Source organism: Gossypium hirsutum, chromosome A09, assembly GCF_007990345.1.
Source record: "Gossypium hirsutum isolate 1008001.06 chromosome A09, Gossypium_hirsutum_v2.1, whole genome shotgun sequence".
Classification (NCBI taxonomy): domain Eukaryota; kingdom Viridiplantae; phylum Streptophyta; class Magnoliopsida; order Malvales; family Malvaceae; genus Gossypium; species Gossypium hirsutum.
Genome location: NC_053432.1, coordinates 880,659 through 908,578, shown reverse-complemented (window position 1 = coordinate 908,578; position 27,920 = coordinate 880,659). Strand labels below are relative to the sequence as shown.

Sequence of the window (27,920 nt, the reverse complement as noted above, 5' to 3'; positions counted from 1 at the left end):
ATTATTATTATTATTATTAATATGTATATATTGTGTATATATTTTAATACTACATTATATATATATTTTTATATTATGTATATATTTCAAGTATTATATATTAAGCATTTCTAATATCCTTATTATTTATACCCATATACATACGTATCTACGAAGCATATTAATAAGTTCATTTTATACCGTTATCATTTCTATGTATATGTATATATCGTATATGTTTTATATATATATATTATGTATATATATACTTTCAATATTATTAGTTATATTTTTTTATATACTATTCCATGTACATATTTCCATATTGTTCTATGTATATATTCTTAAATACTATTATATGTATATGAATATTTTTAATACCATATTGTGTATATATTATTATTACATTTATTTTATTCCTACTATATTTATTATTAATATTAGTACATATATTTCGTTGTTCTTGTATACATATTTTATATATAGTATTATTTTCATATATCATTATATTTATACCTATTATTTTCACTATTATCACTTATTATTTTATTTTAATATTATTATGTATATATTTTTCATGTATGTCACGTACATACATTTTTAATATTTATTTTATATATATGTATATATCATGTATATATTTTAACATTACTAGTTATATTTTTACTATCTTAGGTATATACTTCAAACACTGTATATAGTATATTTCTAACACTATTACTATTCATATACATGTATATATATATTTTACGTACATACCCTTAATATCATTATTATGTATATACATTCATTGTTTCTATTTCATGTTTAATTCTAGTATTATGTTTAATATCGCATATATCTTTATTGTTTTTAATATATTTGTCACACTTATATTTGCTTCAATATATTTCTAGCTCTGTCATTTATTTATTTTATATCAATTTACTTTGCATTATTTCGAAAATCTTATTCTTGTTTTCTAATTAATTTCAATACATGAGACAATGTATCGGTTTGACACTAAGTCGTTGATTTCATCGCTATGTTAGGTGAATCATATCGGCTCGTGTTAAAAACGGAACACCATTCTAACGAATCAAAATTTAAAAATTCTCGTCTTTTCAATCGAATCACGGTTAAATGTCAAATTGAATTCGTATTTTGAAAATTAAGACGACACAAGTTTAACAAGACACCAATTTTGGGCGTCGCGAAGGTGCTAATACCTTCCTCGCGCGTAACTAACTCTGAACCTTATTTTTCCTCTGGCTTTTATTGAATTCGTATTTTGAAAATTAAGACGACACAAGTTTAACAAGATACCAGTTTTGAGTGTCGCGAGGGTGCTAATACCTTCCTCGCGCGTAACTAACTCCGAACCTTCTTTTTCCTCTGGCTTTTAACGTAGACCCAAATTCAGCCTTCATTTTTGTTCAAGAATAAGTTTTCATTTCAAAAAAGGATGATTTATTAGGTGTCCGATCACACCTAGAAAAAAGATCGGTGGCGACTCCCCTTTTTACATAAAACCGAAAGTTGGTTTTCCAATTTCCAATAAGTCCCCTCAATTAGCGACCGAAAGCTAAAAGTTTTACGTCGCTACAAAGCTTTCAAATTTTTTCTTCTTCTTCATTGTTGAAACCCTTATTGCAATTAAGGTTCTTAAAAGATTTCAAGGTTTTCAACTTCATCCCTCTTCTCCCAGCTATTACTGACTTTTTCATCCAAAAATTAAGGTTTTTGTGTCATCAATCAGGTATGGGATCTAGCTTAAACCATTTTGTATAAATTGAATGTTAAAAATTAGGGTAATTTGTTATGCGAAGCCCCATGTATGAGAACCCTAGGTGAAGTGTTAAATGAACCCTAGGTGAACTGTCATGTGGTCCCTCAGTAAATATTGTGTGGACCTCTTAGTAAACATTAGGCGGACCCTCACATAAACATATATACATGCGAACTTTGTTATAAAATCAATAGGCAAACTATAGCTAGTATGCGAACCCTCATGCAAACCCTTATGGATTTAGTATGTGAACCCTAATATGTTTTAATATGCAAACTTTAATATGATTTACTATGTGAACCCTTATGGATTTAGTATGCGAACCCCTATACGATTATGTTTGTGAACCTCTATGTGATTTATTATGCGAACTCTCATGTGACTTAATATCCGAACCCTGTATGTGCAAACCCTACATGCAAACTCTGTATGTTCGAACCCTATATGTGAACCCTATGTGTGAACCCTCATGTGATTTTGTATGCGAACCCTACATGCGAACCCTGTATGTGTGACCTGTTATGTATGTGTTAGTCGAACTAGCATGTTCATAACCTAATGTTAGAATAATGATGCAAGTTTTTAGTTCACATGAAGAAATTGTATATGTGAAATTGATATGAATGAATGCATAATACATTCCATTAAATAATAAGTATGAAATAATAAATGTGCTTGAAAAGTACAACATTGATTGTTGATAAATAACATGATATACTGAGTTTATGTGAATTATTACATGAAATTAGGTATGGATGATAGATAAGTTCAGTAGGAGAGAGTTTATGTGAATAATTACATGAAATTAGGTATGGAGGACAGATGAATTCCGTATGAGAAAGTGGCAATTTAAGTCCATACCAAAAGTCAGTACTGCACAAAGCAAGCAACAATGTTATCGAAATCGGGTAAATCGGGATGATAGTTTTAAAATGTCATAAAAATCGGGCAACCCGAGATGGTAAATTATTGTAGTAAAAGTCATTGTCAAGGATGACAAGTGAACAATTATCATCAGCGGGAAATCTGGGATGGTCAGTTTTTGATAAGGGTTTTGGAATGTTGAGCGATGCTCAAGGGTGAATAGGATGACTGGGTGGGAATTTAAAATTATTATTGCATTGCATCACGAACATAAATTGTACATGCATTGGTTTACTAAGTGTTCCTTATCTTACGCTTAATTTGCTCTGATGCTATAAATTGAATTCTTTACCATTCAAATAATTATATATAACGGTTTAAAAATTAGACTCACATTGAGTTGTCACAAGCTCACTCCCCCTTTCCTTACTTCTCAAGTAACACAGAAAACTAGGACTCGGAATGGTATCGGAAGGACCTCAAACTAGCTTCTCTCTTCTTCTTCTTTTTTACCATTTAAAAGTTTCAATTAAAGTTTTCCTTAATCATTTTATTGGTTTATTTATCGTATTGTAATTTATTGCTTTTATAACTATTGTTTGGGATTATTTAGCTTATTAAATTTTAAGCATCATACTTACTTAACACTCTGACAATTACATGCTAATTGGATTACTAAGTACGATTCTTTTTCCTTAACCCTTTTTTTTTCCAGACTTCACATTAATAACTCGTAATTGGATTACTAATAAAATTAGTTTAATTAATGAATGTTTCTTAAAAACAAATGAGTGATTTTCATATAATCCAACCTAAGGAAAAGAATGATTTTACTGGATTACTTCAGTGATCAATGTAATGCCTTAGATTTAGCTGAAACTCCTAGGTCGGGTCGAGAGTGTTACAATTATGTATCGATATAACAAAGATATCAAATTAGTTAGAAAATAAATTCAATGATTGGATCGTTAAAATATTAACTGTATAAAAAGATACGAAAGGGCATAAAACAACTTTAATTTTATACCCGTGTAAGTAGATTCCTCCCATATATATATATTGTTTAATCTAATAATTTTAAATCCAATTATAATTTTAGAATTATTGTGTTGGTTATAATTATATATTTTTTTGTAATTATAATATTTTTGTATGAATTGTTATTAATAAAGAATAATATTTGATACACCATCACAGCAAAAGCTCATACACAATCAATGAATTATAACATTACACATCATCGCTAAATTAAACAAAAAATATAAAGGACTTGTAAATAAATATTAATAATTTTATTTAAGCATAATTAAAAATTAATCATATCTATTATAAATAAATATTGATAACTCTCAAATTTAGAATATTGAGTTAAGGTTTAAGGTTTTATCATTTATTTACGATTATTTATTATTTAATTATATTTAAATAAAGTTATCAACATTTATTTATAAGTCCACTATTTGTTCCTTTTATTTGTTATTTTGACAATAATACATTATTAAGTACATTAGTATAACAATGAATATTTTCATTACTATATACACTTGATTTTGATGCTATAAACAACAACGATGACGATGATGATGACATGCAACGGCGGGGTTGGCGGTGGCAGCAGCAGACATAAAAGCTTCGCCTAGTAGAGGAAAAAAGGTTTGAACCCTTGCTCAGATGTAACCAGAAAAATAAAAGAAAAACCATAATAATGGTACAAGTTGCACCGCAGATTGAACAGAATTAACTCTCAACAATTTCTGCTCTCTTCTATTTCTATATTAGAACTTGCGGAATCAGAAACTGTGCCATTGGTCGACATGCTTAGTGTTTGGCTTGGATTTTGCCAAAAGTGATTAACCAAGGCCTTGAATTTTGAATCCATGGATGAAAACCCCGGATCCGATAAGAGTTCTTGAACAGCTGTTCGACCTTCGAGCATGCTTACTACCTGTGACATGGTAGGCCTCAGGGTGGGAGATGCATTGGTGCATAGGAGAGCCACATTCAGCATGACCATTGCTTCCTCCGATGAGTACTCTGATCCCAAGTCCGGATCGACTAACTCCAACAAACTTCCCCGTTCTCTCAAAACATATGCCTGAGAAATAATAAGATTTAGAGAGAGTTTAACATAAAACATCAGGTGGATTCTGGGTAAAAGTACTATGGAGGTCCTTGTACTAAGATTGCATTTTTGCCTCTCTACTCAAAAAAAGGACAAATTAGTCTGTTTACATTAGATCAAAAAGCAAACCAATCCTCCTGTTAAAAATTGCTATCTGTTTCTACTATCAAATTTTGGTTCTTGTATATCAGTATAAGATACACGTGGCATGTCATGTGTAACTGTGTAGTTATTTTGTCAGCTACACCAGTTTTTAATAATAGAAATAGATGAAATTTTTAATAGAAATGACGAATTTGCTGTTTGATGTAACGTAGAGGGACTAATTTGTCCATTTTTTGAGGAAATGGAGCAAAATACAATCTAACTCTTGGTACAGTAGCTTTCATAGTACTTTACCTGGATTCTGTATGATGTACATGGCATTGAACTTCTGGAAAGATTTAATTTACCCAGTCAAGAAGGTAAACAAAGTCCTCACTAGGCCTGTAGTTTGTATTGCTCTTTCCACTAACAATTTCCAAAGCAACAACACCAAAGCTATACACATCAGCTTTGTCGGTTAGGTAACCACGCATTGCATACTCGGGGGCCATATAACCACTTCAGAACCAAAGAACAAACCAGTTAACGGTTACTGCATGGGTTAATTTTATTTAACCAAGGCTAATATTCATTACACTCATGGATGCCACTAGTAACTTCGGAGCAAAAATTTAGCATGCATCAAAATTATGAGTAACTAGTTCTTTACACTTTCTCTACTCAATCAAATGCCATGTAAGATTAAGGGTTAAATCATTTTTTTTGACCTGAACTAGGTAACTATGCCCATATAGGGGCTTGTACTTTTCTTTTTTCCAAGTTACGCTTTGAACTTAATAATTGTTCTCACATTGGACCTAAACTAGCCAAATGTTTCCACATTAGAGCTTGAACTCTTTTTTTGTCCAACTTAGTCCCTGAACTTGGCAATTGTTCCCACATTGGGACCTGAACTTTGGGATTTCCAAAGAAATATTAAGGACTAACTTGAACAAAAAAAAAGTTCAACCCCAATATTAGAACAATTGCCAAGTTCAGGACCTAACTTAGACCCAAAAAAGTTCAAGCCTAGAGGAACAATTTCTAAGTTTAGTACCTAACTTTAACCAAAAAAAAAATTAGACCTCAATATGGGAATAATTGCCAAGTTCAAGCCCAAAAAGTAATTTAACCCTAAGATTAAACCTGCCCATAAATATCCCCCACATGATGATGTCAGCACACTACATTCAATTTCCTTGCATAAGTATGCCATTAATAACTAGAAGTAAATTTACAAAGCTGAAAAAGTTCTCATTAAGAAACTTACATGGTCCCAGCTATACGAGTGCTGATGTGAGTTTTGTCATCTTCATTTAGCTTTGCCAAACCAAAATCAGAAATTTTTGCATTGAGATCCTTATCAAGCAGCACGTTACTTGTTTTAATATCCCTATGCACAATTTTTATTCTAGACTCTTCGTGGAGGTAGGCCAAACCCCTGGCAATGCCAAGGCAAATCTTTTGTCGGGTTGGCCAGTTCAGTTTCAGTTTGCATGTAGCATTCTTCCCTGTGGTTAAGCAGAATGAAAGCCAATCAAGATTTGAGTGGTGACTTTTAAGTGTGGGTTTACATATCATAGATAATTAGAAGTTTTAATCTTACCAAATAAAGCACGAGATAGACAGTTATTTTCCATGTACTCGTATACTAGCAATAACTGGTTTCCTTCAACACAACATCCATACAACTTCACAAGATTTGGATGCTGCAGTGCAGATATCATGCCTATTTCATTCACGAATTCGCGATTTCCCTGCCTAGATTTTGAGGAAAGCTGTTTCACTGCAATAACTGTTCCATCTGATAATAGACCCTGCATTCAGCAGTGAAAGCAGGAGCTATGTATTTAAACACTAACGAGTTTTTTAATTTTAATCATGCAAAGGCATGGTTGTAAGCACGGTATATACTGAAATAAGATTTTCAATGGCAGTGTTTTACTGCTCCATTCTTATAGCAAATTTTCTGTAACATATAATGCCCTCAAAATCATTTTGCAACAATCTATGCATCTCAACAGGAAAATCCAGAGGACTACACAAAAATGACCACTTACATGCACCCAGAATATATTTGAGGAAAGAAGTGGCTAGTGTTGGTAATGCTTTAAAAGTAAAATTTAAAAGTTCCTAGCTAAAACGTAATCTATTGGACCAACTTTGGATCATAACCTCGTGTCATCTCTGCACATTAACATTGACAGACTAGACTATAAAATCCTTTTGATTCATTGGAGTTTGATGATAGATTTTTTATGTTCAATATGTATAAAACCATAACTAATATATATTTTTTAAACCTCTTCCATCCTACAAATCCAACCCTGACCTAAAGATACGAACTCAAGATCTCCTAGATGGAGTCATAAAGCTGTAAGTGCTAAGCTGTCCCCTAGGAGACCATGACGAACATTTTTAACAGATGGTCAAAACTATATCATTTTGATATACTCACTTACCTTATACACGCAACCAAAGCCACCCTCGCCAATTTTGTTTTCAGTATCAAAGTTCTTGGTGGCAGCTTTAATCTGTCTTAGACTGAAAATTCCTGTTTGCAGATCCAGGCCTCTCAGCTCTGAAATGAATCCAGTGTTAGATGTCATAAACAAAAAAATTACATAAAATATTTTAATATCTTTTTGCATGATAATTAATCCATATCACGATTTTTGACAGCTACGACACAAAACTGAACAATCCAAAATAAGGTCACGGAACTCGAGTAGAAGCTGCAACAAAGTATTTAACCTATAGCCTATCTACTATGAAATACATGCATAATATAAAAGTTGAACAGAAATCCTATGCTTTTTTTTTTTCCTTTTTCTAATGCAGTTAACAGATAAGTGCAGTAAAGCAATCTGCTATGAAGAGCTCTGAAGAATTCTGTAAGACAGGAGATGATGCATTTTATTTCCCTTTGGAGACAAACATTTTATACTTTGGAAAATGAACAACGAAGTCAAGATCTTGTATCTTCAGAAATTTTATGTATGATATTGTTATATATGCTGATATTAGTGTTCTGTTCTTCTATTGATGTGTACAATAATGGGATAAAGAAACATGTGATTAGAAGTCAAGAAAATGGATTTTAGGTCAGATAAATTTTAACAATGACTTCAACAAGTGCCATCTAGAATTCCAATATTTTACCTGCTGTTTTGTACAGGTCAACACGGTCTCATATACATACATATTATATATATGATATGCGCATATATATCAAATGTCAACAGATTAGGAGTTGAGCAAGGGCAATAAAGAACCGAGTTCATTAAAATTTGGAATACCTTTCTCAACAGAGTTTTTGCCTCCCAACCGACCTTTTCTCCAAAAGATACCTAAGACCATAAGGGCAATAACTATGGCTGCAGATATTGCCCCAACCACCACTACAAGATAATTCCTTTTGCCAACGATAGTTGGGGGCCGAAAATCTGGTTAAGAAAAAAATACTATCCCCAATGAATGTACATCATCAAAAGTCAAAAAAACTGAACCCTGGAGATCACAGAACTAACAGCAATTTCATTAAGATCATATTTTTCATCATAAGTGTAAACTCTTCAAGGACCACTTCAACTAACTTGATCCGCATAGATTGAACATAATGCAAATAGTATCCACTGCAGCTGAATGGATTTTATGGGAAAAAAAAAAGCTAAATTGGTTAGATTGTGCATTTATTTCTCATAAGTTCTGAGTTGGACAACAATTAGTAATTTTTGGTAGAATCCTCTAGATGGCAATGACTAATGGAACTGATAACTACTGCTAAAGTCTCCATCCAAGGAACCAAACTAGAATGATAGCAGTTAAATATATAAACCAGTACTATTAATTGTAGTTGATGGGGAAGTTCGGTTGGTATGATCAAGCCTTTTAGCTGCAAAAAAGTCGATTGTTGAAAAGCTAATGACAGAATGCACAATAAAAGAATTTCTAGAGTTTGGCTTCAACTTACTTGGAACCACTGATATAGCTGAAATAATAGGGCCATACATCCCCCTTGCCGGTATGCCTGTAGTCCCTCTTCCAGCCCAGTAAAAGTGGATTTTTAATGTATGTGTTGTTAGGATAACCGTAAAGTTCTTTACAATTGGCTCACCAGTACCACCAGCTTCCTCTTCAATATTAAAATCTTTCAGCACCAATTCATCCTGAAAGAATACATATTATAAAGTTAGGAGATGAAATTCTCAAATGTAAACCAATATTTGTTTCTTTAATTTTTCTTATATGTAAACCATGTATCCAGGAAAGTTTAGTTACCTGGATATAGACATCAAATATCCGTTTTCCAAGGCTGTAAAATGATCGATCGCTTTTAAAAATAATTTCAGCAAAGAGTAGACTAACAGTGTAGTTCCCTTTCATTAGGCAGAGTCCATAATAAGTGAGAGAGAGGGGAGAAATACGAGCTGTTGTATATAGTGCTGAATGGATTGCAGAGACATTGGACAAAGAAGAAGTATTGGTAACGATGTATTGATCCGCATCAATATCATTATCCATGAAGTTTCCACTGCTGCTTAATGCCCAGCCATGCCCTGGGTAAAACATAGAAGCTCCTCTGGGTTCAATATCAGCTTCATATGTGGTATCACCACTGATGTTTAGTTCCTTCCCTCCACAATTAATGTGCAATGAATACTTATCTGTGAATAACCAACATTTTGATGGAATTTAAAAGATTTTCTTAGCAGGAAAGGAAGATAATTAGACATTCTGGTTAGGAATCATATAAATTGGTATTGCACTACATAATTTTAGAGTCCATAATACTGGAGAAAAAAAAAATAAAGCCTAAATTCAAATCATTGTTAGTTCAAGAAATAATTTGACACTACAATTACTAATAAAGTAAACATGAAAAATAAGCTTCTAATGAATTCCTGGTCATCAAAAGTTAAATCTTTAGAAGACATAAAGAGGACTAGAGTGAATAAATTAGTTAGTTTGAATGTGGATATTATTTGTCTTTTGGAGACTAGAGTGAAGCAGCATAATTCTCAAGCTACTATTAACAAACATTTTAATAGCTGGCATAGTTTTTTCAATATAATGAAGCTGTAAATGGAAGGATTTGAGTTCTTTGGAGAAAAGAGGTTGCTTTAAATGTTCTTTCTGTTAATGATCAAAGGATTTCATGTAGTGTGTGCTTTAAAGATATAAATGTTTTCGTCACTGCTGTGTATGGATGCAATGATGGAATTGCTAGGAGAAGTCTTTGGCATCAGTTGAAAGTGTTTGAGCAAACTGTTGGCCTTAACCCTTGGGTCATTGGAGGTGATTTCAATGTTATAGTTCATCCTCATGAGAGTTCTGAGTATGATGGTGGAGTTCAGATGATAACAGCTGACATGAGTGAGTTTCAAGACTGTTTGGGGAATTTAGGAGTGTTGGATCATCCTTGCCATGATCCTATCTTTACATGGTCTAATCATCAAAGTGAAAGATTTTTAGCAAGGAAACTTGATCGAGTACTGGTCACTCCAAGCTAGATAACTTTATTATTCGAGTCTTTTGTTGAATTTCAATCTCCTGGTGTCTCTAATCACCGTCCAGCTATTCTATGGCTTGAGAAGTCAGCCCTTAGAATTGGAAAAAGCTGAGAAACCTTTTTTCAGACAAAAGGCGAAAGTAAAATAGATAAAAGGTGACCAAAATACAATTTTTTTTCACTCCTTTGTGGCTACCAAGTTGAAAAAGCAGACAATCAGGGTTCTTCATGATGAAAAGGGTAACTGGTTGGAGTCATTTCAACAAATGTCTTCTGAAGTCATCAGATTTTATACCAATCTCATTGGAACTACCAATACAAATGTTTCTGGTTGTTCAGTTGAATTGTTGAAGGAATTATTGCAGTATTCTTTGTCCCTTGAAGCTAGTGCTGCTTTGATTAAAGAGGTTACTGCTGAAGAAATAAAGTCTGCCATATTTATCAAGGGAATGAGAAGGCTCCTGGTCCCGAAGGATATACATCTTTCTTCTTCAAAGTTGCTTGGTCTATTGTTGGTAAGGATTTCATTGAAGCCATGAGCAATTTTTCTCTACTTCAGTTATGCTTCCTGCTTTTAATGCTACTGCAATTGTTCTTGTTCCAAACTCTATAAGTCCAAATCAAGTATTTTAGACCTATTTCTTGCTGTTCAGTAGTCTATAAAAGTATTACAAAAATTCTAATGAAGAGGTTGGCCATATACTTTCCTGGAATGATATCTCCGAGTCAAAGTGCATTTGTGAAGGGCAGAAACATTGTTGATAATACTCTGCTGGCTCAGGAACTGGTAAAAGATTATGCTAGAAGAACTCTCTCAACCAGGTGTGCTTTAAAGATTGATTTACAGAAAGCATTTGACACTCTTAGTTGGGACTTCATCCTTGCTGTTCTTGAGGCTATGGGGTTGCCTAGTTAGTTTAAGTAATGGATAAAGCTTGTTTTACTACTTCAAGATTCTCTATTTCTTTCAATGGAAGCTTGGTTGGTTTTTTTAAGGGTGCTAGAGGGATTAGACAAGGGGATCCATTATTCCCCTATCTATTTTTCTTGTCCATGAATATCCTCTCCAAGATTCTTGATGTTGCTGTGGCAAAAGGAATTTTCCATTTTCATCCTAAATGCCATAGGATTGGGATGACAAATTTGTGCTTTGCAGATGATGTATTTGTTGAAATATGTATATATTTTAAATTTATTTAGGTAGATAAATCTTATTTGGATAGATAAGTTTTATTCATATTCTAGAAATATTTTTATTTTATCTTTTAGTAGTTTACTAGAATAAGGGAACTATTTTCTTTTTATGTTTTAGTAGTTTATTAGAATAAGGGAACTATTTTCTTTTTATGTTTTAGTAGTTTATTAGAATAAGGGAACTATTTTCCCAATTAGGATTAGGACTTTTTTTTCTCTATTTAAGTTCAATTCTTTAGTTAATAAGAGAAGGACAATTTTATTCAAAGCTCTCTTGAAATCTTTCATGGCATCTGAGCTAGGTTAAAATCTCTAGTAACATCATGGTTAAAACAGCCTTCACTGGAGATAAGAGATCCAGCAATCAAACAGAGGAAGAAAGTTCTACAGTTGAAACAACTACCGAGAGTACAATGACTCAAGGGACAGAGGCGTCTCACCTTTCTTTTCAACTGACATCTCACAAGTTGAATGGCAAGAATTATCTAGAATGGTCGCAGTCCGTAAAATTAGCAATTGATGGGCGCGGCAAGCTAGGTCATTTAAATGGAGAAGTTGAGCAACCACAAGTGGGTGATCCAAATATGAGCAAGTGGAGGTCAGAAAATTCTATGGTAATTGCGTGGCTTATTAATTCCATGGAAGCTTCCATAGGTAAACCTTTTCTTTTTCTCCCAACTGCTAAAGATGTTTGGGACGCTGTGAAAGACACCTATTCAGATTTAGAAAACGTTTCACAGATTTTTGAGTTAAAAATAAAACTGTGGAAAGCTAGGCAAGGGGAAAAAGAAGTTACTCTTTATTATAATGAGATGATGTCTCTTTGGCAAGAACTGGATCAGTGTTATAATGATGAATGGGAATGTCCCGGAGATGGTGTAAAAGCTATGAAAAAAGAAGAGAATGAAAGAGCTTATTTGTTTCTGGCTGGTTTAAATAAAGAATTTGATGAAGTGAGATCTCGGATCCTAGGGAAAAAATCGCTTCCAAAACTTCGTGAGATTTTTTCTGAGGTTAGAAGAGAGGAGACAAGGAGAAAAGTGATGTTAAAGCCAGGGTTTGAAGCTAATGATGATAATTCTGCTCTTGTAACTATTAAAAATAATGATGATAGTGAAAAAAAGAAAAAACCTTGGTGCGATCACTGCAAAAAATATTGGCACACTCGTGAAACGTGTTGGAAGCTCCATGGGAAACCGACAAATAGAAGGAAAAAGAATGGCAATGGTCGTGGTTCACAATCAGGGGATAGCAGAGCTTTCCAAACAACTAATGGAAATTATGAGGGCCAAAGTTCTCTGGAAGGGTCTCCATTCACTAAGGAACAATTAGAGCATCTACACAAGTTTTTTCAATCACCACAATTTCGGATGAATTCTTCTATTCCTAACTCATCCAATAATCCTTCTTCCTCTTTTGCCCAATCAGGTACTGATTTTTCTATTTTTTTCAGTGTCAAGCCTTGTAAAACAAACACATGGATCGTTGATTCTGGAGCTAGTGATCACATGACTAGCAGTCATTTTCTTTTTTCAACTTACACACCTTGCGCAGGAAACAAAAAGATCAAAGTAGTAGATGGGTCCTTCTCGGCAATAGCCGGGAAAGTCACTGTTAAAATTTCATCTTCCTTGGTTTTACATGATGTTTTACATGTGCCAAATCTAGCTTGCAATCTCATATCGGTCAGTAAATTATCACAGTCCTCAAATTGTCATGTTATATTTGACTCCTCTATGTGTGAGTTTCAGGACATGGTCTCGGGGAGGATGATTGGCAATGCTAAAGAATTTGGTGGAATTTACTTTATTGAAGACGACCATCTAAGTCAACCAACAACTACTTTATGTTTAAATTCTGTTTCTGATTTTGATAAGATTATGATTTGGCATTATAGGCTTGGACATCCTAATTTTTATTATTTAAGATATTTGTTACCTAATCTATTTAAAAATAAAAGTCCTTCTTCATATCATTGTGAATTTTGTGAATTGGCTAAACATCATCGGTCATTCTTTCCACCTCAAAAATATAAAGCCTCCAAACCTTTTTCGTTAATTCATAGTGATGTTTGGGGACCTTCAAGAGTCTCGACTTTTTCAGGAAAACGTTGGTTTGTCACATTTATTGATGATCATACTCGACTTTGTTGGGTGTTTTTATTAAAAGATAAGTCCGAAGTTAAAAATGTGTTTCAGTCTTTTTATGCTATGGTGAAAACACAATTTGGTGTGAAAATAGAAGTATTTCGAACTGACAATGGTTGGAAATTTTTTAGCGACCAATTAGGTATTTTCTTAACCAAACATGGAATAGTCCACCAAAGTTCTTGTACAAATACACCACAACAAAATGGGATTGCAGAAAGAAAAAACCGACATCTTTTGGAAGTAACTAGAGCCTTGATGTTCACTAGTCAAGTACCACGTTATCTTTGGGGCGAAGCCTTGTTAACAGCTACATATCTTATTAATAGAATGCCCAGTAAAATTCTAAATTATAGAACTCCTTTTAGTCTCTTTAAAGATAACTTTCCTAACTCTAAATTGATTACAGATTTATCCCTCCGAGTTTTTGGGTGTAGTGTTTTTGTTCATCTTCACAACCAAGGTAAACTAGATCCTAGAGCAAAAAAATGTGTCTTTGTTGGTTATGCTTCTAATAAAAAGGGTTACAAATGTTATGATCCAATTGATAGGAAGATTATAGTTATCATGGATGTCACATTTGTTGAAACACAATCTTATTTTCATTCTAATCTTCAGGGAGGGAATTATACTAAAGAAGATTCTATAATTGATCAAGAAGAGACTAGGAATATACAACATAGGGATTCTAATAATGGGGAAGGCGAATTTATAATTAACACAAAAATTAATGATGTTAATGTTAATGAAAAGGAGGATGAAGGTGTAGAGTCTGATCATGAAAATAAAGAACAAACAAAGGAGTTAATTGTTTACTCAAGAAGAAATCGAAATCAAGAAAGTGGAATCCACCAGATTCATCACCAAGAATCCGACCCGCAAGATCCTGTCAAAAGCCCAGGTAAACCTCATAATGCAGCCAATGAATTTTCTGATTTAGATATTCCAATTGCCAAAAGAAAAGGTGTTAGAAATATTGTCAAATATCCCATGTCTAACTTTGTATCCTATAAAGCCTTATCTTCGACATTCTCAACCTTTGTTTCGTGTCTCGGTACTGTCCAAATACCAAAAAATGTGAAAGATGCTTTACAGGTTCCTGAGTGGAAGGAGGCTATTTTAGAGGAGATGCGTGCTCTTGAAAAAACAGGTACATGGGAAACAATGGAATTACCTGTAGGGAAAAAAACAGTGGGCTGTAAATGGGTGTTCACAACCAAATTCAAACCAGATGGATCTTTAGAAAGATACAAAGCCCGATTGGTAGCAAAAGGGTACACTCAAACATACGGGATAGATTATCTTGAAACATTTGCTCCAGTGGCCAAATTAAATTCCGTCAAAGTTCTATTATCAATTGCTGTTAATTTTGATTGGTCTTTACAGCAACTAGATGTGAAGAATGCTTTCCTACATGGAAAACTTGAAGAAGAAGTTTACATGGATCCTCCTCCAGGTTTTGAAGAAAAATTTGGAACTCGAGTATGTAAACTCAAGAAATCTTTATACGGTCTGAAGCAGTCTCCTCGAGCTTGGTTTGAACGAATCACTCAAGTTGTTAAAAAACAAGGTTACTCACAAGGGCAAGCTGATCACACAATGTTCTATCGACATTCACAAAAAGGTAGAATAGCTGTTATTATAGTTTATGTCGATATCATTCTTACAGGAGATGATGTGGATGAAATAAGACGTCTCAAGGAGCATCTAGCATTGGAGTTTGAGGTCAAAGACTTGGGTCCTTTGAAATACTTTCTTGGAATGGAAGTTGCTCGATCAAAGAAGGGTCTTATGGTCTCTCAGAAAAAATATGTGATTGATCTTTTAAAAGAGGCTGGGATGAGTGGTTGCCGCCCAGCTGACACACCAATTGATCCAAATGTAAAATTTGAAAATAAAGAAGGTCGATTAGCTGATAAAGGGCAGTACCAAAGATTAGTTGGTAAGTTAATTTACTTATCACATACAAGGCCAGACATAGCTTTTGCAGTAAGCTTAGTGAGTCAATTTATGCACTCCCCAATGGAGGAACATGAAGAAGCAGTGTTTCGAATTCTAAGATACTTGAAGAGTTCACCGGGAAAGGGCTTATTCTTCAAGAAATCCGAACAAAGAGGAATTGAAGCTTATACAGATGCAGATTGGGCAGGCTCAATAACAGACAGAAGATCTACATCAGGATACTGTACGTTTGTTTGGGGAAACCTTGTGACTTGGCGAAGCAAAAAACAAACTGTTGTAGCAAGAAGTAGTGCAGAGGCTGAGTTTAGATCAATGGCTCAAGGAATTTGTGAAATGGTTTGGTTAAAAAGAATTATGGAAGAGCTGAGGAAACCAATAACTTCACCAATGAAGTTGTACTGTGATAGCAAAGCTGCCATTAGCATTGCTCACAACCTAGTCCAACATGACAGAACTAAACATGTTGAGATTGACAAACACTTTATCAGGGAAAAGATTGAAGAAGGCCAAGTGTGCATGCCGTTTGTTCCTTCAAAACAACAGATTGCTGACATACTCACCAAAGGACTCTCTAAGACAAGCTTTGATTTTCTTGTAAGCAAGTTGGGCATGATTGATATATATGCACCAACTTGAGGGAGGGTGTTGAAATATGTATATATTTTAAATTTATTTAGGTAGATAAATATTATTTGGATAGATAAGTTTTATTCATATTCTAGAAATATTTTTATTTTATCTTTTAGTAGTTTACTAGAATAAGGGAACTATTTTCTATTTATGTTTTAGTAGTTTATTAGAATAAGGGAACTATTTTCCCAATTAGGATTAGGACTTTTTTTTCTCTATTTAAGTTCAATTCTTTAGTTAATAAGAGAAGGACAATTTTATTCAAAGCTCTCTTGAAATCTTTCAGTATTGATTTCTTGTAACGGAACTTTGGATTCTGTCATTGGAGTTCAGAGTGTGTTATCACAGTTCTATTTGCTTTCCGGCGTGAAGTTGAATGCAGGAAAGAGTGCATTGAGAATCTTTGATTATTTGATATTATTAAATAGTATCTTTAGAGATTACAGCTGATATTTTTTAGAGATTCTAATTAAGAGATATTATTTCCTTAGTTGTTAAATCCTACATGTATATATGGTTGTACATATTTCTAAGAAATATATACTTTGAGAGAGTTTTTTCCTCAATACATTAGAGTATTCATCTCTAATTTCATCAGAGTGAACTGTTTGCCACTGGTATTCAGCCCATAGAGTTAGAACGTATTCAGAGAATCTCTGGGTTTAAGTTAGGGAGGCCTGTTAGATATTTGGCGGTCCCTATAGTGACTAAGAAGTTAACTGAAAAGGATTGTCAGCCACTTATTGCAAAGATTAGAGCAAGGATCAGTCATTGGTCCTCTAGACAACTTAGTTGTGCTGGGAGACTGCAGTTGATTCAAGCTGTACTATTCAATATTTCAAATTATTGGTGCAAACAACTTATTCTTCTAAAAGCTGTAGTACATAAGATCAATCAGATGTGTACCAGAATCCTCAGGAAGGGGAAAGAGTCTTCTGCAACTGGAGCCAAAATAAGTTGGAATCAACTATGTTCTTTGAAATCAGAGGGTGGTCTGGGGTTGAAAGATCTCTATAGTTGGAACAAGGCTTGCATTCTTCAATTGATCAGAAATATTCTTGCTGGTGAAGGCTCTTTATGGGTTGCTAGGATAAGAGCTTACATCATTAAAGATGCAGATTTTGGGCAATTTGAATGCAGAAGTAATATGAGTTGGTGTTTGAGGAAGCTTTTCAAGATGAGAGATGAAGCAACTCAAGTTCAAAGCATGTTTTCTGATCCAAATAAGGCTTCGGTAAGTATAATTTGGAATGAGGTTAAAGAGAAAAGGTGCAAAGTACAGTGGCATAAACTGATTTGGTTCCCATTACATTTCCCAAAACATGCAGTTGTTACTGGATGATCATTTTGGGAAGAATTCGGACAAAAGCTTGTTTAGTTGGGTATTATCAATGATGGGTAGTGCAAGGTATCTAACAGTGAGTTAGAGACCAGGAATCATCTTTTCTTTGAATGCTCATATTCAAAGGCATATGGAAATCTATTCTTGGATTATGCAGGATTGACAGAGAGATCATGGACTGCCAGAGGGAATTACAGTGGGCTTATATAAAGCTTAAAGGCAAGACCCTCATTGCAATTATAGTGAGGACTGCTCGGAATGCGTATGTTTACTTGATTTGGGAAGAACTTAACAGAAGGCAATTCAAGGGGAAGCAAAGTAATGAGTGAGATCTTGATTACTATGAAGGAATTAGTTGCAATTCGACTTAGTGGTAAAAGCATTGATAGAGTTGATGTAGTTAATTTTCAATTATCTACAGTTTGGAATATACTAGAGTAGTCTGCATAGGAATTTATTGTTGTTTTCAAGTTTTTGATGTTTTAATGTAGCAGAATTCTGCTTCTTTGGATAATAAAATCACCATTTATCCAAAAAAAAAAAAAAGGCTACTAGAAATTTTATCAAAATTTTTGTTAAATTCCATGAGGTTATGGATAAACTATTATTGTCTTTAGGCTCTTTTCTTGCATAAAGTTAATCTCATCAATATTTATACCCAGTTTCCTATGGTCCTAGCACATTTCTAAAGTCAGAACACGTCTAACATTGAAGGAGAGAGTTCCATATGTTTCAAGTCCAAAAAGAAGCGAGCTCTGAAAATTGACTTACATTGTTTAGATGAAACAGAACATGGGAAGTTGTGCCTTAGACATGAAGGAACCCTACTTCTGCACCAAGATAGGAAAGCCTAAAGATAATTAATAAGCTTTTACTGAGGCGAATTGCATGAATTACAAAGCCATGAGCAATTCAAAACAGCCACGGCAACTCAATAGAATATCTGAAAAATTAAGGCACAAAATTCTTACAATTTATCTACTGATGTTGAGTAGCTCTCAACCAAGTTCCTGGAAAAATGTTCTTATTAGTACTTCAATTTATACATGCTTGTTGATGACGTAGGATTAAAGAAATATATCTTAAAAGATAACTCACACACTCCCTCGAGGACATTCTATTGGACTTGCAGGCTCCCATGTGAAATTATTGTAAGACAAATCCCTGTGGATGAAAATCAAAGAAAATATAGCCATATTCATCATAAGTTTTTGTAATTCCAGAGGCAATATCTTGACAATATAAAACTTGATGAATTAACAATTCTTTGGAGTCATCGGACGACTGAACTAGCTAGAAGATCAGCATTCGTTGGACCATGCATCACAAAAATGATTGAGTAGTTCAAAATTTACCAAGTAATTGACTCAGAAACTTAGGACACAATATGGTTTCAACATTGCAATAGAAAGCTAAAGGTAATATACACATACGCGTTTTTATTTCTTTCCACGATCCACTGAGGCACTGAACCAGTGAGCTGATTTCCGGTCAAATACCTACCAGAAGTACCAACAAACAACAATATAAAACAGTAGAATCTCTCATTGTTTTACAACGACTTTAAGCTGATTAGAATTATTAAAAACAATTACATCCTCTTACAAGAAATCTGCTTTTGTCAATTTGTGGAATGTTCCAGGAATTTCTCCGGTCAAGTTATTATAGCTGAGATCCCTGAATAATAACAGCAAAGCATGTGTGAATCTTCAATTACTCCAACCAGGAAGAAAATGAAAAAAATGATATTATTGGAGAATTTCAGAGAAAAGGAATCTTTTTCATCTGTCTTGTCATGCATCAAACCTAAAACAAATTGAACAGTGTGGAATGGCACCACTTAATACTCCAAATCATGTTGAAAAATTACTAACAAATTAACCAAATTGGCCAAAGATATTGATAACATCCATAGGAAAACAAAGCCATAAACATCCAACCTAATACGAATTAGTATGTGGGAGACCCAACTAGAGAATAAGGAAAAAGCAAATTCCAGTCCAAACTTAATCAATAGCACATCTTTCTTTCGATGTATATGTTTATATGATAGTGAGTAAGCCTGTGTGTACATGGATATAACACCACAACAGGCTCCACAGTTAAGCAGTGCAGAATATCACCACTTGATGCTTCAACTCATGTCAACAAAGTACAAACAACTTAAAGAAAGGGACCAAAGACATCATCAACACCACATATAGGAAAACAAAGAGCAACCACAAGCATCCAACATAATACAAATTAGCATGTGGAAGACCCAACTAGAGAATAAGGACAACGCAAACTCCAAACTTAATCAATAGCATTTCTTTCTTTAAATGTACGTGTGTATATGACACTGAGTATGCCTGTGTTAGGCCACTACAATTTCAGTGCTAGCTTGGTATCAACATAACATACATGTAAAAATCACAGAACTAGAAATAATTTGGTTTCAATAAATCCCTAGCTTGATGCTACTTACAGGGTTTTCAATTTCTTCATATCTCCAATATACTCTGGGATTTCTCCATATATTAAGCAGTTCCTTAGTATCCTGCATTTGACAATTTCATTTTATTCTAAGAAATTGAGCATAGATCGCCACCTATGCAAATTTGGAAACACTAATAGTAAAATACGCAATGTCAACAGGATTTCACTAACAATGTCTTCAGTGAGTCCATGTTACGCAACAGAGGGAAAGGAGATCTTGCACCTTTTAAGTCACTAATCCTCCTAACAATCATTAAAAGTCAACAGTCATTTACTGAACTCATCTAAGAAGGAAAAAGGAAAAAGCAAACTCCACATTAATTATCATGGTTGCATACAGATCTGATAAACTAGTCAGTGCAGAAATGCTGGAGGGTATTGGCCCCTCAAGAGAGCTACCCTGAATCTGCCTGCAAAGAGGAAACGATGAAATTAAATTACAGCACCAAAAAGGAAGGCCTTACAAAATACCAGGTTTAAAGTTAAAAACTTACAGTTTCTGAATCTGCTTCCAGTTACTGATGAAATCAGGTATCTTTCCTGAAAAGTTATTGTCATTTATTCTCCTAAAACATTTCAAATAAAGAAAAGCTTGTAAGGATCCTAGAAAATAGGCTCTAGATCAATATTTTCATGAACAAAAGTAAAAGATGCCAAGGGCTTAATTTCGAACTATTCCATAGATCATAATTATGATAAATAACAAAATGACTAGAGAAAGAACGGAGAGAATTGTGGTTGGATAAACAGGCAATTGATAAAAGTCCTTGCTACGACAATCAGCTGCTAAGACAAGGATAAAAGAAGGAGGTTACTTATGTTGATGATGATTAAATTTCTAAACAAAGAACCGATTCTTTAGTAGCGTGAAATGAAACTGAGCATTATAGCTACTACTAGTACAGTGGCAAAGAAAGTGAGCATTACTGCTTAGAAGTACCAGTATGAATTAAAGCAATGTTACTAGGATTTGGGTGTGAGTATGAGACATGATATTTGTCTGACATGAGTATGTTCAAGATTTTCATATGTAGTCGGAGAGTCCTTCAAGGATCATATACCTATACCAATGTCCAGGTATGGACACAGGTTCTTCAAGAAAAATGATGAGAAAAAGCAACATAGAATTGAAGTCTCAAAAAATATACTTAAAAAAGACGAGAAAAAACTGCTAGAAAATGGAACTTATCAGGATCAACACTACCTAAACTCTGCTTTGGTCTAAACGATTCATGCTATTGACCATCAACTCATAGATTTAGAAAAAACTGCTAGAAAATGGAACTTATCAGGATCAACACTACCTAAACTCTGCTTTGGTCTAAACGATTCATGCTATTGACCATCAACTCATAGATCTAGCAACTATAAATTAAACAATTTTGGACATTGAAATTGTCTGCTTACATATCAGTCAAGTTGATCAACTTGGCAAGTTCTACTGGCAGTTCTCCACTGAAGGCATTCGATGACAGAGTACTAAAGAGAGAAAATAATAGTAATGTTAACTACAGAACAAAAAAAGAAAAAAAAGAATCGGGGTGACTCGAAATTGAGTGCTTCTGCTCACAAGAAATGATGAAATGAATTACAGTTTCTGTAAATTTATCAACTTTCCAATATCTGGAGGAATGGATCCTGAAAAGTTGTTTCCTTCAATAGACCTGAAAAGGTGGAATTAGATAGTATTCAATTCAAGTTAAAGAAAATTGAAATGATCCTTCATGAGATCATTAAGATAAGTCGAAGCGTCCAAGCTATATGATAAAATCAAAATAAACTTAAGAATATCATTTTAACAAAATAGAAGTATAAACAATAATAACTTATGCATACAGGTTTTTGAGGCTAGTGATGTTGGTGAGAACTTTTGGGAAAGGACCAGACAACCGGTTCCCCATAAAAGAGCTGCAAAATTGATCTAACGTAAGCATATGGCTTGACCAATTACAACATAATTATACATAACAGTATGAAGATAGTAGGATGCTTACAGCGTTTCCAACTTCAAGGTAGTCCATTCTCGAGGAATAGTACCTGTGAAATAGTTCCGACTTAGGTCCCTAAAAAATCAGAAAAAAAGGAATTATTAATGATATAAGCACCAAATGATATGTTTTAAATATATAATCTAGAAAGGAAAGAAGAAAAAGAGTATCTTATTGTTATAGCTAAAGTCAACTAAACAAAAGGATTTGCTTACAGCACTTTCAGGTGTCGGAACTTGGAAAAATCTGGTGGTAAAGTTGCTGATATATTCAAAGCGGTTAAAGATCTGCAAAAACTTTCAACACCAAATTAGAATACCTTGAAAGAAAACAACATTGACATTTCTTCATACTTGTATACTATTGAGGGGAGACCGACTACTTCAGGAAAAAATTTTGAAACGCTGTCGAGAGTTGACAGATCCCTGAGCAGGTCAGTATTGTTCTTGGTGGGGATTTTGTTTCCTAACTCTGCTGAGAGACCGTGTGCTTGATGAGGCATTGCCTTCAACAAACCCGAAGAGGCAGACCATGTGTGCACTGTGCACGCATATTCACCCACCAAGAAAATCTCAACTCTTAAAAGACCTTTTCGCTTAAGTGCTCTCCAAGTTCTCAAAAATAGCAAAGTGAGAATTTTAATATTTCCAAAGCCCTGTTTATATCAAGGATAAAGTGTGTTGAACACGATTTCAAAATGACATGTTTAAAAAAACACCCTCCTATGACAATACCAAAGCCAGGATGCTTGCAAAACTCATGTGCAACACATAATCTTTGTTTCCTACACATTCCACTCATGCACAAGTTGTCAAGATTTTCTTCACCTCAATGCAGGAATATAAAGCATCATAATCTTGCCTTGGAAATGTCACTTTATGAGCAATTGTTCTACATAACTTGCCAAGGAGGGACCTCACCAACCATGCCTGATATCACCTCACCTCCATTCTCACCAACCATGATCCTCACTAGCACGTAGTACACTCCTTTGTTCTACCTCCCCCCCCCCCTTCCTACTTGGATAGCACATGGGACTTGAACAAGATCACACCAGTCTATTCACAGTCTGATTGTCAAATACAACTTGTTCTACCTCCCCCCCCCCCTTCCTACTTGGATAGCACATGGGACTTGAACAAGATCACACCAGTCTATTCACAGTCTGATTGTCAAATACAACAATCTCATCGCAGCCTGGCTAAAAGGTCCCCTAAGGAGAAGAGCAATACAAGAAACGCGTGAACATGTATCAAGGCCTAACCGCAAGGAGTGACCAACCTTACCTATATATACTCCTCCTCCACCATTAGAGGTAGATTTCCCCCTCTTATACAAAAACTCTATCGAATCACCACCATAAACGGCTCACCGCACTGTACACTATGTGCATTCTCACTCTCCTTTTTAGTTTAGCCTCAACATTTTCATGTTCCTTGGAAGAGTCTTTTAAAGTTTCAGTCATGTTTGAATTCTCCATTGAGCAAATAAATTGTGTTACAGGCCAAATATATATTAGAAAAGGCCATTAATTTGAGTGTTTTTGAATTAAGGCCTATATTACTTTTATTTTTTCCCTAAGATCTTTTCAATATGTTTTTATTTCAGTTTATTTACTTTCCATTAATGAATTTTCTCTTTTACATAATAAGATTGGTCGGGTGTATTAAACCATAACACTCTAAGCAGAATTTTTGTCAAAAAGAAAAGACTAAGAGATCTGAGTCTCTACAAATCATAAAGTTTCAATCTCCCTTCAATGAACTGGCCTATCAATCTCAAACACACGGTTGTAACAATTTAGTATCAAGAGCCAACAATGGCAAGACAGTGGTCAGCAGAGTAGAAATAAGCAAGAAGCTCAAGCATATGCAATATGACTGATCAGATTCTTGGTTGTATGTTGCAGCATGTTCATGAAAGTATTCATGAAACAAAAACTCAACTGTTTGATCAAATGCGTGATGGAATGGATAAAACAATTGTTGGTAAACAGGTAAATTGCTTTATGGTGGATGCGAAGTTAGGCTTTCTAATTGAACAAAACCAAACTATGGCAGCTTCTACCAATCTCTATTCCTTATCCCATGCATTAAACTCTCCAAAATCCATCTTGAAAAACTTCATGCAATCGCAAATGACTTCACTGGCTCATCTTATTGGTTAACCCTTTCGACAACTCATTATTTTTTTAACTTCATCAAGAAAACCTTTAACTTACTAGGTTATTTTTAAAAAATATTGAATGTTGGTGAAACGTTTGAAAATATTTATCCAATTGTATTGATAAAAGAGAATAACTTTGTGACGATCTACAACCCCTATCAGTTTTGACTAATAATAATGGAAGGGAAATTTCAATCGAACCTTAATTTGAATTCTTAAATAAGGGTTATATTACACTTTTATTTCTTTCCTTAGGTTTTCTTATAGTTAAAAAAAAACACTTAAAAGAGAGATGAATATCTAACAAATCGTTAGATTTCCATATCCATAACTAGAATGGATTTCAATCTCAATTAGATGAGCTGAACTATCAACCTCAAAACACGTCATAACATTTTGCCATCAGATTCACCAATAAACCTGAGAACGTTCGCATATATCAATGGTTCCTAGGTGTTCAAACTAGAGTATGAAGATGGAACAATGGTTCCTTGTCAACCCGAGTTCAATTCCTGAGAAAGTGCTCCAAAAATAAAACCTTGAAACACCGGGCCAATGTGGCAGAGTGTGTCCTTGATATCGATCAGACAGGGAATTAGGCTCAGGCCAAACCTGGAGAACCCTGTCCTTATTACCAAAACAAGACATTGGTTTGATTCTCAAACAGTTACAATCAATGATTCCAAGAGGACTGGTATTTGTCCAATATTATTGTACCACAATATTTCTGGATGGACACATATCATCACCAAAATTTTCTCTAATACCATTAAACATGAGCATATAATTATCACCTACAAAACTTTGCACCATTAATTAATTTATCAGAATTTAAAATTATTTAGGGTTCACCAAAAAGTATATAAAGTCCATATTAGATTTAGGCTGTATCTGAGTTAAGCAAAATCCAAAAAGTGAGGAAATCCAGCTCCACTTTTCATTAAATATATTATAAAAGAAACTCGATGACATTCATGACAACCAAATGTTAGGATAGTCAAACTTAGCTAGCTTGATAATTCAGACTACTGGAGTTTGATTTGACTGGTTTGCAAGCATAGAATATTTAATTTACTCCGTACTTATAGATGGAATCATAAGTGATGTGACTAGTGAATTCTTACCGTATAAGTTCAGGATTATATATAATAAAAAAATTACATATGAAATGCTCCTTACGAGTATATACATGTTTTGTGTTTGTTCTTTTTCCCCATTTTTGGAAATTTTTGCAACAGTTTTCTGGACAATTTCTATACCACTGCTAAAAAAATATCCCCTAAGGGTTTCTACTTGGCACCTGTTGACAGATAGTTTTTGTTATTTCTTACAAGGTACAACAGAGTACTTGAAATAGTTAAGAACTAAGAGAAGAATAACTGAAGTGGTTTGGTCAAGTTCTGCTATTTAAAATTACTTTTGTATTCTAATTTGAATTAAATACATTTTTTAAATTTTACAATTTTAATCTTAATTTAACTGATCACAGTTAAATTCGTTAAATCAATTTCTACAATTTATTTAATTTTTATACTCTCTTTCCCAAAAAAAGGTCACAAGGGATCAAACTTTTTTTATTTTTAATCACAATTATTATAAATATTAGACAAAAATACATTTTAAAACTGAAAATTTTTGTCCATAATAAAATTTAAAGAATAAGAGATGAAAGTTTAAATTTTTTTACTACTAAAAAACAAAATGAATGGGATTAAAGGAACATTTTATTTTAATTTTACACTTAAACAACATATTTATTTTCTGATGTAACTGACTTGTTTTGTTTTTATGGTTAGTAAACAAACTTGCTATTACTTATGAAAAATCAATTCCACAAAAACTACAATAATATTTTAGTAATTATTTTCTACCTCTTATGTACATTAAATTTTAATATTTTTAAATAATATAATTATCAAAAATTAGTTAATAAAATTTTAAATTTTATTTTTAACTTTAACTAATGTCATAATAAAACTCAAATCCAAGTATTGAAGGGCTCGAGATCTTTGCCTTACCAACCATCCCCAAAACTCTTTAAAATATGAATAATGAGCTCAAAAGTTTGACCACATTGAAGGGTTTTGGCCAGAATACCGCGTATTTGACCCTCCCCAACCCATGCTTATGATTTAGACGTTTGTCTACCCGCTAATTTAAAAATCAGTTTTTTAAGAAAATAATATTATTATTTAAAAATTTTACTGTCAGAATATTAATTTAATTCCGAAAATAAAAAAATATTATCTTAAAGCTTGCTTTTTTGGTTTTTTCTATAGACCAAACTAAAGTTATATTTGTTTATATTATTTTTTTATAATTTATTTGAATTATGAGTGCTTCTATACTTTTTTTTATTTGTTGATGTGAAATCTTAAATCAAACAAAACTCACTTTACTTGTGATTTAATTATGGTATAATTTTTTATAAATATTATTATTTTAAAAGTGAGAGTTGGATATCCCAAAAGGACATCACTGAAAACAACTACAGTAGTCTTAACAGGAACTTATTCTGATCTAAAAAATGAAAAATCAAAATAAACCAAAAGATTACCCAACCATAGATAAAGAAACGAGTGTAGAACCGACAAAGATGAGTGATTCTATGACTAAATCATGGTTTTTAAACTCTGGGTTTCCACCGGAATTGCTTCTTGTTCTTAATATCGAAATTAAAATCCAAGAATAGATCACAAATGAAAGGTTGGTGAAGAAGAAGGCATTAATGGAGATAAGAGGCAGTACATGCTTACTACATGGCAGGTCTTGTTGTTGTTGAAAGAGCAATTACATATGACAATGCTTTCAAATCCTTCATTTCCATCACCTTTTGCCATCCAATTCCCTTTTCCACTACATGGATCTACCCCAAAATCCCAATCCTTTTTCTCTATCTTCTTCCCTATTGCTTTCAGTGCCTTCACTGCATTAGATATTTACAATTCATTCATAAAAATTTCATTGCTGAGGGAAACTCCAAAAGAAATTGGGAATATAATAATATATACATACCTTCTTCAGGATGAAGAATAGGGTCGTCTGCGGTGGTTAATCCCAAGCTTGTAAAGCAAATCAATGCTAGGATGAAACATGGAAGGTTTACAAGTGGAAGAAGAAGCTTTGGAGTTGCCCAATCAGCTCTCCCCATGTGGCCTTCTCTTTAATTGCTAACTCTACTTCAACTCTCACCCTTTTTTAACTTCCTAAACTCGTCACAAAGACATTCACTAAAAAACCCAAAGAGGTTTTATTGGAAATGGAAAATAGTCATGTGGGGGGTGCTCCTTTTTTTTTTTTAATTATTAGTAGTCATTTTTCATAATACTTTTTAAAAAATACCTCAATTCCTATGAGTGCAAAGTTTAGATTGATGTCAAATGATTATACTAGTTTGTACCATACATGTTAGAAATGAAGTATTGAAAATTACATATAGAGTATCTCGATATTTATAAGTGTCGAGTTTAATGTTAAAAGGTATTTATTCAATCATTAGTCTAATCAATTGAATTTAATACAATGAAAATTGACTCCAATAGTTAGTGACTTCCATTTTATAAAAAACACATTCGTTCCTTCTCTTTTCATCCAAAATCTTTCAACACTCTCAAGTTTTCTAACTTTCCAAAAAAAAAAAGCTTTTTTACTTATTTTTTAGAGAGAAATGACGGGTTACATTAC

The 27,920-nt window shown here is 33.6% G+C and overlaps 1 protein-coding gene across 4 annotated transcripts; it reads right to left on the bottom strand.

Moving 5' to 3' along the window:
* Window positions 1-4,090: 4,090 nt before the first annotated feature.
* LOC107888513 (probable LRR receptor-like serine/threonine-protein kinase At1g07650) lies at window positions 4,091-27,514 on the bottom strand. Of its 4 annotated transcripts, none has more exons than XM_016812646.2 (24): window positions 27,252-27,514; window positions 26,985-27,162; window positions 22,286-22,357; window positions 22,077-22,145; window positions 21,919-21,990; window positions 21,675-21,746; window positions 21,490-21,561; window positions 20,577-20,648; window positions 20,421-20,492; window positions 20,254-20,325; window positions 20,072-20,143; window positions 19,210-19,281; window positions 19,038-19,103; window positions 18,703-18,768; window positions 18,576-18,614; window positions 18,376-18,434; window positions 9,099-9,484; window positions 8,791-8,986; window positions 8,117-8,263; window positions 7,280-7,398; window positions 6,424-6,634; window positions 6,088-6,328; window positions 5,186-5,336; window positions 4,091-4,706 (listed from the first exon to the last, which is right to left on the bottom strand). In XM_016812646.2, the coding sequence occupies exons 1-24, from the start codon at window positions 27,385-27,387 to the stop codon at window positions 4,356-4,358; spliced, it is 3,063 nt and encodes a 1,020-aa protein (XP_016668135.2). In that variant the 5' UTR covers window positions 27,388-27,514; the 3' UTR covers window positions 4,091-4,355. The 4 variants fall into 4 exon arrangements, with proteins under 4 accessions (XP_016668135.2, XP_040933506.1, XP_040933507.1 ...); XM_041077572.1 differs by having other exon boundaries at window positions 5,186-5,243; XM_016812648.2 differs by having other exon boundaries at window positions 4,473-4,706; window positions 5,133-5,336.
* Between the last annotated feature and the right edge of the window lie 406 nt (window positions 27,515-27,920).